Here is a 14145-nt window from a genome sequence, read left to right on the forward strand (position 1 = left end):
ATAACACAACGTCTGTCGGAGACCCTCTGGTTATTCTCGAGCATGTATCTCTTCTTTGCCCTCTTGCTAGCAGAGAAATGTACTGGGACATCTTACTCATCCTCAGAGTACAGGGGGTTACAAAAGTAACCTTGAGTTCTCTTTCAAATACTCGTTTTGATGTCTCACAATGGGTTTATGGCCGACTCTCGCATCACAGACATGCTCTCCCGAAGCCAGGGTAGTCCCAACAATATCACCCCTCAGAGCAGTGGTGTCGTGGAGGGTATACGCAGGTATACACGGGGTACCCACTTAATCTTTCAGTGGGCATTGCGTATACTCACTTCTTAGTCCCCACAATGTGTGTTGAAGTAGTATAGGGGAGGTATACGCTGTATCAATTAATACGGCTGATGGAACAGATCAGAAGGTTTCGCTTACAATGCTGCCCTATTATTTATTCACATTTTAGGCCCAGCGAAGTGCACGCGGCGGTAGGCCAACACGCAAATGTTCCAAAATAACATTTGTGGGAAAACACCGTTCTTAAATGCGCACCACACACGCGAGCGGTTTCATGAACAGATATGGAAAGATCTGTTCTAAATTTAGAAAGAGGCAAGAACTAAAGATGCAACAACTATAATGGGTTGATCATATGACTAGGATAATGCCTTTGGCTGCTAGACAATGAAAGAATGTTGAAAGGAAACCAATAGTACAGGAGAATGCATATGAGGAAGTCTGTAAAATAATTGCATCCACGTTTCTATGGTGGGATTTTGGCAATAGGCTACTTTGAAGCAACGTAAGACATGCCTCATTATAAGGATGTAAAACGTCCAGGTTTCAAACAATTAAGCGACGCTAATATAGCGACGCTTATGACAGAGGGAAAGGCTTTCCCAAAAACCTTCTCAATGAAATTTTAACTAGCTACAAAGTCTCCTATGCCTACCTGGCAAAATGATATCATGATGATTTGCATCAATCCAGTGGCCATTTGTTTTGGAAACGACATCTCATGGACTACAGAAACACCGCTAAGCAAACAGCAGTGCCTGTGCACTTGAATTGAAGGGTAATTATACACGCAAAAAAAAATCTACATTTATTGGATTTTTCCCAGACCTCAAAAATGGTCTCCTGATGTTTTTCTATTGAAGTGTGACTTTGAGAGCAAAAACCTGAAAGAAATGTGAAAAATCAGAAATCTGTCAATTTCTCCTGACTCCTGAGTTGAGTCTCATTTACTGTATCTGTTTCAATAGTAGGCCTACTCTTAACCTACTTGCACAGTACAGCTTGGGTTGTTGGCCTGACTTTGAAAGACCAATATGGGATTTATAACTGTTTCTCATAAAAACTTTCACACAGGATTCCTTTCCTTTTTTTTAGCTAAATTGAAGTGTACCCACTTCTCTAGGCACCACTTCACCACTGCCCTTGGAGGCTTTGTCACTGAGGACAGGATGCACCAACGAAGGTGCAGTGACATCCAGTTGGTAAAACCTCATAAATGTGTGAGAGGTGGCCCAACATGCTGTATCAGCAAAGCAGTTTTAATAAGGGAGAGATATGTAAGTCCGCTCCCACATTCAGCACGCCTGAGACAAGTCGAGCGTGGTGCTTCACAGAATAATATTGACAGCTCGTCTGTGTAGACGCAGAGAGCGAGTGCCACCCGGGCAGTTGATGCATGCCACCACAGTCTTATTTGGATCTTTCTTTTTCTTTTATATTTTTCCTTATTATTTTGTCTTTTTTTTTATTTACCCCTTTTCTCCCCAATTTCATGGTATTCAATTGGTAGTTAGTTACAGTCTTGTCCCATCGCTGCAACTCCCGTACAGACTCAGGAGAGGCGAAGGTGAAGAGCCGCGCGTCCTTCGAAACACAACCCAGCAAAGCCGCACTGCTTCTTGACACAATGCCTGCTTAACCTGGAAGCCAGCCGCACCAATGTGTCGGAGGAAACACCGTGCACCTGGCAGCCGTGTCAGCGTGCACCGCGCCCAGCCTGCCACAGGAGTCGCTAGAGCGCAATGGGACAAGGACATCCCTGCCGGCCAAACCCTCCCCTAACCCAGACGACGCTGGGCCAATTGTGCGCCGCCCCCATGGGTCTCCCGGTCGCATCCGGCTGAGACAGAGCCTGAACTCCAACCAGGATCTCTAGTGGCACAGCTAGCACTGCGATGCAGTGCCTTAGACCACTGCACCACTCAGGAGGCCCTAGGATGTGACAATTCTGAAATAAAGGCTGAAAGTGTTTCAATGAAAGGAACAATGTCAGCAGTTTGAGGCAGTTTATAATAGCATGGCGTAACTGTGGGGACCCCAATCCGTTTACTGGTCTTCCTTCGTAAAACTGTGCGGGGGCACAGTTTTACGAAGGAAGACCAGTCCAGTCCACACCGTGAGTGTGCCTGTTATCACCACTTTCCTCATTGATGCTAACCGTAGGGGAGTGCCTGAATCGAAGATCGAGGGGCTTCTCCAATGTCGGAGAACCGAGAGACATACTGTGGTCACCCTTAACTTTCTATTGAGGTGACGTGGTGTGCACAGATGTTGGGCAGATACCCAACGCTGGAGGTCTCTCATCCTCAGTAGTCTTAGTGGTACTACGGAGATGGTGGGCGCCATCAACCCCCAGCACTTTGAGATGCGTACTGAACGTGACCGAGTGCCCTCTGTGGAACAGAGGAGAGAATCCAACGTTGATCTTGAACCCGAACTCGAAGAGGTGGGTTTTAAGGGAAACCGTGTCTCACACTGTTGGCTCCTGTGTCGGGGAGCAAAGCAAATAATCATCGATGTAGGCGAAGACTCTTAGTCCCCTGATACTCGGGGGTGCTAGAGCTGTCCAAACACACTTGCTGAACGTCCGTGGAGCGAGTGCTAGCCCGAAGGAGACAGCGAGATATTTATAGGCTGTGTCCTGAAAGGAAAACCTGAGAAGCGTCCTGTGTGCTGGTAGAATGGTAATGTGAAAATAAGCGTCCTGTATGTCGACTGAAGTGAACCAGCTGCCTGGACGAACAGAGTGAGACAGCATGTTAAGCGTAAGCATACGGAACATGAGCTTCCTCCAGTTGTGTAAAGCAAAATAATTTTATGTACTTCTTAAGTAGGTTTTTAGGTAATCTGCACTTTACATGACTATTTATATTCTTAACAACTTTTACTTTTACTCCACTACATTCCTAAAGAAAAGAATGCACTTTTAAAATGTTTCCTGACACCCAAAACTACTTGTTACATTTTGAACGATTGGGTTGGTCCGCGGTCAAAACCACTGTTACCCATCCTGCATCCCTAAATGGTTGCGTTGTTTGACTTCGGGCTGATATTCTCTCAAGAACGTAAGGCAGTGAGGCTAAAACGGTCGGTCTAGTTAACACAAACAAGTGAATGTAGAGAAAGAGGAGAAAGGTAAAAGCAAAAAAAAAAAGCTAAAACCCTAGCTAATTAGCACAATGCCAGCTGGAGAAAGCATGTGCTTTCTTTGTCTCTCAATGAACAAAGCGTCGCTCTTGACAGTCGAGCTGTGAAGGTAGGTCAGTCAGTCTACTCAACACGTCACGAGGGAAAGTGGGTTGAACTAAATGAGAGAGGAGAGCTAGCATTTTTATAGTCTGGCTAGGTAGAAAAGCTAGTTTGGTGGTTTAGCTGGCCTTGCGGCAATGGTTGCTGCAACATTTTTCCATAAAACTGAGCAATTTTGATCGGCAGTGCCACCTAGTGGGCAATCCTTTGGAATCTTCCAATCAGAGAACAGATATTGGTCATGTGATGAGTCTGCCATTCTAAAATATTTTGGAAAACATGGCAGATGTTTTTGAGCTGAGTTGAGAGAAAATCATCTCCTGTTTTGGAGTGAATATGTTGGCCATTCACTTCTCAAATATTTCCTCATTACAATATTTGATAATAATGCATTAATATACTGTACATAATGTATTCAGTTCACCATGTTTAACTGACAAAAATATCCAGGCTGGGGTGCATGCTAATCGATTAGCATGCTAACCTAAACTCATGCTAAGTCATTGGGACAAGCTGGCAAATTCACTAGCCTTTTTTTGTATGTTTAAAGGTACAACACATAGGATTTTTGCTTTGGAATTTCTGAAAATGTTCAAAATATATATATATGAAGTGTCTGCAGTAATAGTGAAATGATAGTGTTTCACAGTGTTGAGATATTTGCCTTTTGATTTCTCCCGCTGGAGCAGCATCTGTCAAAATGGGAAAGCTGTTCTGACTTTGTGGTTGTGTTATCTAGTGGAAATCGCTCGGTCCTTTTCTGGTTGCAAAAATTCTATACTGTTTGCTCAATTTCAGTTTATGTGAGAAAACAAGCACTGATTAGTGTAGGGAATCATTGTAACATCTAAATCACTGTGAAATATCTTTTCAAGTACAAAAAAATATATATATATTTTTTTTACAGCTGTTTGAAGCTGGTGGACCAAAACTAAAAAGTAAAAGGTTCATGCACCCTTCTGTAGGAATTCCTGCACCTGCAGTAACCCCTCTTCATACTTATAGTGGTCCATTTTTAAGCTAGGCCTCCAGTACACAGGCAGGGGCGGTGGCGGGGGCGGGGGCGCGGGCGCTCCAGTACAGTAGGTGGTGGTATTGCCACATGCAGGAATGCCCCGAATTGCGAGCCGCAATCACAGGCTATTGAGAAAGAGAGCGAGAATAACCAGCGGTGGGGCGACTGGCAGGGAAGGACTCACCGCTTTTGCCAATCAACCCGGTCTGTCTCCCTGACAGGAGTTGTGTGATTGGTTCCTCCTGTAGTGATCCGCCTATCAGGGAATCCCATAGTGAGACATCGAAACGAGTATTTGAAAGAGGACCTGGAAATGCAGCTAGCAGTAACACACATCTAAGAATACTCCCATGAACATATGCCTGCATTCTACACCTTTTTTGCAGACCCTCAGAAAGCTGCTGCTGGTCTGTAGGTTAGCCATACCTGCAACTTATACTATATTGTCTTAATACCAGAGAGAGAGAGAGAGAGCGCAGGCTGTTCTTCGCCAAACTCCAACATCCATCTACCTCGGTGTTTCAGCTGTAACTGACTACAGTATAATCATTAACCCAGTGATGTGGCTGTTAATGGTTAGTGAGAGCCATTGTTACTGTTGATGGTTTAGTGAAAAGTTGGCTCAATCATTAAGTGGACATCCAGAGGTCAACATGTTACATGAGGAGAGATAGACAAAGGGAATATGGGTGGGAGAGACAGAGAAAGATTCCTTTCTCTCTAATCTTCCAGTCCAAAAGCTTATTTCAGGTTTCTTCCCAAAGTCCAGTGAGACCTAATTTGGTTGGAGAACACAGCTTCTAGTCTCTCTTGCACTATCCTCATCCTATGTTTTTAGGCTCCACACGTTTGGTTCCAGTACTATAAAATCAACAAACTAACCCAACAAATCATGTTTATATGTGCAGTGCACTCAGAGCCAGTAGCCTTTTGCCTTCTATAGACTTCCTCTCTGGGGTGACCATTGACCTGCATCACATGATAGAGCACGTCTCCACTTCTTAGGGCCATTAGGAAGACATTCATAGTTACATGAATTTCTTCCTAAGTCCACATGCCTAGTGTTTACTTACTGTAGCCAACCCATCACTAATAGAAAACAGCTCTTCTATAAAGAGCAAACGAGGCATCTTTTACACACACACACACACACACACACACACACACACACACACACACACACACACACACACACACACACACACACACACACACACACACACACACACACACACACAAGGATGGTGGGTGGAGGTCTGTGCTGTTGCTGAGTGTGTTATCTCTGGGGAGGGGGAGGGTGTTGAGTGGTAATCGGCCATGTTATTGCTGTTTGGAATGATTGCCTCACACCCCTGCCACACACACGTGACACCGACAGACAGACAGAACTCGCAGACTGGTAACCTACCGTCTGACCCGGACCTGCCAAACAACACACAGTGATTAACACGTACACACGCACACACACACAGACACACAGACACACACACACACACACACAGAGAGAGTGAAGGTAGAGGGCTGATAAGTTGACAAGAGACAGAAAAGAAAACCCTACAGAGGCCACTGGGCAACAGAGAGACTTTATGATCTTATCATTAATTCTAAAGTTGCCCTGTAAACATCCGGCTGACTGACCTACAGCAGCAGGAGGATAAGGGGTGAAACTTAAAATGACAGTCCTCCTTACCAAAACAATGCAAATATACTTGGTTTTATACTCCCTTACAGCTAGCAAGAAGCAGTCCCAGAGCAAAATGACAAAAGGTTGCTTAATAAGAACAACGTTACTCCGAACACTAAGCAAGTGAGCAAATAATAAATGAGCTCTGCCTTTTTTGTTGCTCCAACAATGTTTTGCCTTGAATTAGTATTTTTGGAAGTTTTTCTTGGTTATCCCTTTTTTTATATACTCTGAACATTATTAGAATGTTTTGAAACAAGCAAGGAAAATGTATGTTTCATGTTACAATTAAAAATGTGAAGAACTATCCCTCGTAAATGTTGCTATACTGTTCCTGGAAGGATTTTATAAGGAACTTTGTCAGAACACTTACGCAGGAGGTTGGTGGCCCCTTCATTGGGGAGGACGGGCTCGTGGTAATGGCTGGAGCGGAGTCAGTGGAATGGTATCAAATACATGGTTTCCATGCGTTTAATGCCATTTCATTTGTTCCGTTCAAGCCGTTCTTATGAGCCGTCCTCCCCTCAGCAGCCTCCCTGATACCCACACACACACAGCACAAACCACACACGCACACACACACACACACACACACACACACACACACACACACACACACACACACACACACACACACACACACACACACACACACACACACACACACACACCTGTATTTTCCCCTCAGGCACTCATTCACACAAGTCAGCAGTTTACTTGCTTTCATGCAGGGCTGTTTGGAACAGACAAGGAACAGACAGTTAACCATTTGTTGCAACACAGAGGTCAATGCAGCATGACAGAGTCTAGAGGACGACAAAAGCACCAAAGGGAGAGACAGAGGGATAGGAGGAGGGAGGTTGTAGGTGTTCATTCACAGGTAGTCTTTTGTGTTAGTGTGGCAACTGACCAAGGAGGAATACTCAAAGAAAATGTTCTTGAACCAGCCGGTTCTACTAAATCAACACAAATGATCATCATCATAGCATAACCAGATCCCACACGGTCTGTGTCTGTTGGCTGTATAATGGTAAACAAACGGTGCATTTTGGACATAGTACAGTTCATTCATGCACAACAAATCAATGTCAGGTCAAAACACACACTGGCAAGGCTGCCCCGTGGGTGGGAAACATAATCCGAAACTTTATGTTATGTGATGACAAAATCATGTAGATTTGGGTACAACTATTTGTTATTTTCCATCAGACCAGCGTTTCTTTATCCTGGTCTTGGGGACTCAAATACAGCTAAGTGCGCAGTTTGTTTTTGCCCTAGCACTACACAGCTGATTTGACTAATCAAAGGTTTGATGATGTGTTGATTAGTAGAATCAGGTCTAGTGCTAGGGCAAAAACAAAATGTGCACCTATTTTGGCCAGGATAAAGAAACACTGCCTTAGACAGTACAAAGTAGCAACGGCACGTGATGGTGGATATACTACATTACCCATGATGCCCCCCTCTCTCACCTTCTCAGCCAGCAGCTCTCGGATCTTCCCCGCCTGCAGACGGAACCTGAGCAGCTGCATCTCCAAGGCAACGCAATGCTTCTGCCAATCCACGCTGCCGGCTCCTCCTACAGAGCCTGCTCCCGCCCCGCCACTCTCCAAGACGTCCGCCATCTTGACCGCTGACCGACAGACGGACAGAACTCGCAGACTGGTAGCCGACCGACTGACCCGGACCTGCCAAACAACACACAGTGATTAACACAAACACACACACACACACACACACACACACACACACACACACACACACACACACACACACACACACACACACACACACACACACACACACACACACACACACACACTACCCTGGTCAGCTCAATAAACAACATTACAAATGCATATTAAACAGTATTAAGCAGACACAGCACATAGCACCACGTCACTCACACAAAGAGATGTCAAGCGTCAGGCCACAGGAATGGATGAGCAGATAGCTACAGATGGAGCTTCTTAATAATACTGCAGGACTAGTGTTGGGGGTACAGCCAGATCACCCGTGGTACAGTCAGTATTCGACGGCCATCCATGTCTGAGGACATTGGGAGATGATGTGAAAACCAGACACTTGGGGCAACAGTGAGTGCTGTTACTTTCAAGCAGGTTTTGCTAGGGTTTTGTGGCCAGGGATGGTGGATCGGTGTGTAAGCGTCTGCTTCTGTTTCCAAAGGTTGCATGTTCAAATCCAGCAATAGAAAGTTGTTTTTAATATTTTTGTTTTATGCCTATCCCAAACCTTAACTTAACCATTCAGAGTTAATGCCTAATGACTGTGGGTAATTTGAGCTGGATCCTGCTGGATCATGATCTAGCACCTCTCGGTTTCGTTCCTGAACCTATTTGCCAGGATTCGGTACCTCTTGTGGCATGAACAATTTTTTTCACTGAGAGGTGAAAATTTGAATAAAAGCGAATGTTGGTGTAGATTTTCAGCCCGTTCCTGATATTGTAAGAATTGATTTGGGTTGGTCGGCCCGGGTTTATGGTTTGCACAACATTGTAGCCTAGAGACCAATGTGTGGCAATTGCTGTGGTAAGAGAGAGAAGCATGCCTGCAGCCTATCTCTCACAGAACTAGAATGAGATGAACTTTCTATTATCTCTCTCCTTCTCTCTGTTCTGATAGACATGAGCCTGCAACTACCATCTCTCTATAGAATCATAGCTGTGGGAAGGGTGCTGCAGCACCACTGATAAATTGAAATACATTTGCCAAATTTATAGAATTACTGCTGTCTGTTCAGAGAGGAATGTAATAATTCAGAATACTACACCAGGAGTAGGCCTATAATTTAGCCACGGAAGATCAATTGTTTTTTGTTGTTGTTGTTGTTTATTGCCTAGCTGTGGATTGTGTGTATCCCAATCAGAATGGCGGACAATCTGTCAGTGAACAGTAGGGCTGGGCAATATGGCCAAAATATCATATCATGGTATGATTTTGACAGTATCACGGTATTTGACAGTATTTTATGTTTTTGATTAATAAAAGTTCTAAATTTGCTTTATGAGTAGAGTGTGACCCTAGGGTGGAAACACATATATTCTAAATGATTTCAATGGGTCTGTCTCCATTCTGATTGGTTTATACTGTTAAATTCAACTTCAACCTAAAATAATTTCCTGCATTTCCACCAATTTCTGCATTTCCTGCACTCATTTGAGATCATTTCCACACTGCCACGATATGGGCAAAAATACTAGGCCTTATTTTTAACCAAATGTTGCAATTGCGATTTGAACTTTTGGAATCGTGGAAATAGAATGTTTATTATAATTCTATAGTTATAATATAACTAATAGTGGGCACTTTGAATATAGTGTTGTTTGACATGACAACGGATGAAAATGCCATGGACAAGTTATTGTGACAGGGTAGGAACCAAGGTGATGATCAGTGTTTTCGAGTGGACCCTATAATCTTTGGCTATATTAAAACTTCATTCATATAGCCAGCATATTCATGCTTTGCCTATTGCTCTTTGATTTAGAAGATACTGTTGCACAAACAACATGCTAGCCAGCTAACTAGCGATTAGCATTAGTGGCTAACACGATTTAGCTTAACTTGCAAAGAAAATACAAACTAGCTGTTTGCAGATGTAAGAAACACAAACTAATATTGTAATTATAGAATGCCTGTGGATTTATATTAAGATCAAAGTAGAAACAGCATCGTTGTCATCAACATTGTTGCATGTGCTGCATTGACCATGCAGACTGAACGCAAGTGTCTCGTTGTCAAGCAACAACAAACGCGCTCCTTGAGTGACGGGGGCGGGGTTAGGTCTGCGTGGAAAGCCGCATGGAGAGAGAGAGAGCGGAGAGGGATGACTCAAGTAGCGGTGTAAATTATAAAAATGGTCGTTACACATGGCGCATTACATTTAACAAACCAAACATTAAAATGCCATTGTAGAAGGTAAAGTAAAAACCCAAACCGGTCCGTGCATAAATACTGGTTGTTTCAATATGCTTTGTGTTTGTGGTCACGACAGACAAAGATATATAGTTAAGCAAACTTTACTAGGCATGTTGTCAACCAGCACATGAATGAAGTAAGTAACAACTGGTTTCCGTTTCCTGTGTAACATCAATATGAGTAACATCAATATTGCTACATGTTCTCTTTTCTTTCTTTTTTTTACAACAAAGGCAGCCTCCACCTAACTTTGGATTGTAGTCCATGTCTGCAATAAACTGGAATGTGAACTGAATGTTTGTTTACTGTCTCTGACTGTCTATTAATTATTATCATTTTTTACCTTCACACAAATTCTTTCAGGTGTATAGGTCTTCGGATGGCCCTACCAGATCTTGCATGGGGAGTGTTGATTACATCAGGAGGTGCTTGACCTGAGATGTTTGGATCTTCTTGTTGAGGTGCAGCGTTCCCCTCTAGGTTGTGTTCAGCACCCTGCTGGGCGTCAGCTGGTGCTCCGTTTACTGGCTCTGTGCCAGGCTCCTCAACAGTGGGGAAATCCTCCTCTATTTCTCTGCTCTTCCTCAGTTGACGCCTGTTCGTCCTGAAGACTTGTCCCTGTTCTGTCTTCACCTTGTAGGACCTTTGCTCCACAGGTCTGACTACTGTGACCCTCTGCCACCACTGTTTCTGTCCTGTGAGTGACTGAACTCTCACCCTGTCATCTCGTTGCAGCTCTGTGGGATCCTTAGCAGAGCTGTCGTAGTTCTTTGCCGGTTTCTGTTGTCTGTCTTTGAACTTCTCCAGCTGACAGTTCGCCATCCCCGGTCTCAGAAGATTTTCACTCATTATAAGTAGTCTTTGTACCTGCTCTCTTTGCTTTTGCCATCAGTTTTTCGGCTGTTTTCACTGCCGATTCCACTTTCCCATTACTTCCCATTATGTTTTTTGTGTATAAAGTCCCAAGCCTTGCTGAAACTTTGTAACTCGTCTGACGAGTACTGGGGACCATTGTCTGAGTAAAGGATGTCAGGCATCCCATAGCGTGCAAAGTGTGTCTTCAGTTTTCGAATGACCGTTTTCAACTGCGTGTTCTCCAAATGATCCACTTCCCAGAAGTTGGAGAGATAATCAACTGTGACCATGTCGTCTCTGTCGTTAAACTGGAACAGGTCGGTCCCTATTTTTTCCCCAGGGACGCTTTGGTGCTTCGTGTGGCCTCGACGTTTCTTGCTGCTGCTTCATACCCCATGCAGTGCAGGTGCTACATTGTGCCATGTATGTTCTCAGCTGTGCATTCATGCCAGGCCAGTAGACACACTCGTGAGCTCTTCTCAGACATCCCTCTGTTCCTATGTGTGACAAATGGATTCTCAGCATTATCTCTGACCTGAGGGCAGTAGGCACAACGACTCGCTCACCTCTGAAGATAACTCCATTTTGCACACTCAGCTCATCTCTGTTGTGAAAATACATGGCTACTTCCAAGGGTACATGTCTATTCACTTCAGGCCACTCCTGCGTCTCTCGCTTGACCGTCTCTCGCTTGACACAGCGAGGTAGTGTATCATATTAATTGATTCCACTTCGACCTCCGCAGGGCCTCTGTTGGCTTGTTCTGTGAGGTACGCCCTGCTCAGGGTCTCGGCCAGCACCACATGTTTTCCCGGAATGTATCGGAGACTGACCTCGTAGTTTTGGAGCCTCATGAGCATGCGTTGTACTCTTTTTGGTGCGCTGTGGAGAGGCTTTGTCATGATGCTCTCTAGAGGTCTTGTGATCTGACTGCACTTCCACAGTTCGTCCATGTGTGAACTGGTGGAACCTCTTCATGCCAAACATCACTGCAAGCAGCTCCTTCTCTATCTGTGCATACTCTTTTTCAGTCTCTGTCTGGGCTCTGCAAGCAGCTCCTTCTCTATCTGTGCATACCCTTTTTCAGTCTCTGTCAGGGCTCTGCAAGCAGCTCCTTCTCTATCTGTGCATACCCTTTATCAGTTTCTGTCAGGGCTCTGCAAGCAGCTCCTTCTCTATCTGTGCATACCCTTTTTCGTCTCTGTCAGGGCACTGTAAGCAGCTCCTTCTCTATCTGTGCATACCCTTTTTCAGTCTCTGTCAGGGCTCTGCAAGCACCTCCTTCTCTATCTGTGCATACCCTTTTTCAGTCTGTCGGGGCTCTGCAGGCGTATGCTATTGGTTGTAGCTGCTCTGTTGGGTTGTAGTATTTCAGTACAGGGGTCTGTGCAATGGTATCCCTGATTTTATTGAAAGCTTGCTCATGTCTCTCTGACCACTCCCACAGTGAGTCCTTGAGTGTTAACTATCGCAGTGGCTCGCAGAGCTCCGTGGCATGGCTGCAGAACTTGGCTAGGTAATTTACCATGCCCAGGAAGCGCTGCATCCCCTGCACATCTGTAGGCCTAGGCATCTGTTTGATGGCTGTCACTTTTCCTGGGTCCACTTTCAACTCCTCCGATGTTAGCAGGTGGTCAATGTAGGGCACTTCCTTCAGCCTGTGCTGCAGCTTCTCCGGATTCAGCTTGATATTGAGCTTCCTGCATCTGTCCAGGAGCATTTTCAGGTTTTTGTCATGGTCCAGAGTCGCCTCTTCATCGTTGTCTCCTTGTCCCACAATCAGGATGTCATCTGCAGTGATTTTGACTCCTGGAAGACCTTCCATTGCCTGGTTGAACTTCGTCTGAAAGATCTCTGTGGCTGGACTGATTCCCATTGGCAGGCGCAGCCACCTGTCGCGTCCCATGGGAGTAGAGAACGCGGTGAGATAGCTGGATTCCTCCTCCAGTGCCACATGCCAAAATCCTTTTTTTTTTTTACATGACAAACAGAGAACACGCGTGCCCGGTTCAGATCTGGCAGCACGTCTTCAATAGTGAGAAGTGGGTAATGGCTCCCCTCGAGCGCCTTGTTGAGAGGTTTCGGATCAATACACACTCTTAGTTTTCCAGACGGTTTCTTCACTTACAATCAGGCTGCTAATCCAATCTGTGCTTTTTTCAACTGCTTTAATCATCCTTCTTTTCTCTAGACCACTGAGCTCCTCTTTGAGTGGTTTATATAGTGCTACTGGCCCTCTTCTCTTTGGCAGCTGGACGGGCTCCACTCGCTCATCCACTTCCAGCTTCAGTTTGTCGGGTAAGCATCCATCTCCCTGGAATACATCAGAGTAGTCCTGTTTAATTGGCTCTCTAGTCCAGGATCCTGTTCTTTTCTCGATGGCCAGGATGTTGTGATGCTGCACAGTAATCAACTCCATTGCCTGGATAGCCTTACTGCCTAGAATGGGCCTGTGCACATTCTTGTTGACTACGATGAACTCAACTCGGTAGGTTTTCTTATTGCGTGGATTGATCGCTTTAAGTGCGCACTGCCCCAGTGGCGTCAGAGTACACTTGCTGTCCATCACCAATACCCGACTGCAGGGCTCTAGGTGACTGGCTTTTATGAGGTTTGCAGGGATAACATTACAACTAGCACCACAATCTAGCTGAAATCTGACTGACTTTTTGTTGACCAGCATGGTTGCAAAGAGAGCTGCATTGGGGTCTGTGGTTTTCTCCTGCACCACGTTGATACTCTCTGACTTTGGCCCTAGTGTGATGCACAGAACATCCTCACCGCTCTCTGAGTCAGCTGATGCATTTTCCATTGCCAGGAGTATTGTTTCTCTTGCTGGTCCCTACCCTTTTGCAAACCGTAGAGAAGTGATTGTTTTTTCCACAGGATTTACATTTCTGTCCATATGCTCTCCATTGTATAATGCTCCGTCCCTCTGTAGGGTCTCCTCTCCCCCTCGGTCTCTCTTTCTGTGTTACTGCATGCACTGCTACAGGGCCCTGTACATTTATGACTTTAGCTCTCCGTCTGGGCAGTCCTGCAGCTCTTCCAATCTGTATGCATTTCTCTAAACTGAGATCAGTCTCTCTGAGTAAGAGCTCTCTTAAGTGTGGGTCAC

At 45.0% G+C, this 14145-nt stretch overlaps 1 protein-coding gene across 3 annotated transcripts in view; it reads right to left on the minus strand.

Moving 5' to 3' along the window:
* Window positions 1-14145, minus strand: part of plekhh1 (pleckstrin homology domain containing, family H (with MyTH4 domain) member 1) — a 64149-nt gene that overhangs the window by 39626 nt on the left and 10378 nt on the right. For 2 of the 3 annotated variants that reach the window (XM_024436969.2, XM_024436972.2), the window contains exon 2: window positions 7706-7921. In XM_024436969.2, the coding sequence (XP_024292737.1) occupies window positions 7706-7858 (153 nt within the window). In that variant the 5' untranslated portion in view covers window positions 7859-7921. Of the gene's footprint in view, window positions 1-940; window positions 1057-7705; window positions 7922-14145 lie in introns of those variants that run through there. The other variant, XM_024436971.2, reaches the window with a different exon arrangement.

Source organism: Oncorhynchus tshawytscha, linkage group LG11 (genome assembly GCF_018296145.1).
Source record: "Oncorhynchus tshawytscha isolate Ot180627B linkage group LG11, Otsh_v2.0, whole genome shotgun sequence".
Classification (NCBI taxonomy): domain Eukaryota; kingdom Metazoa; phylum Chordata; class Actinopteri; order Salmoniformes; family Salmonidae; genus Oncorhynchus; species Oncorhynchus tshawytscha.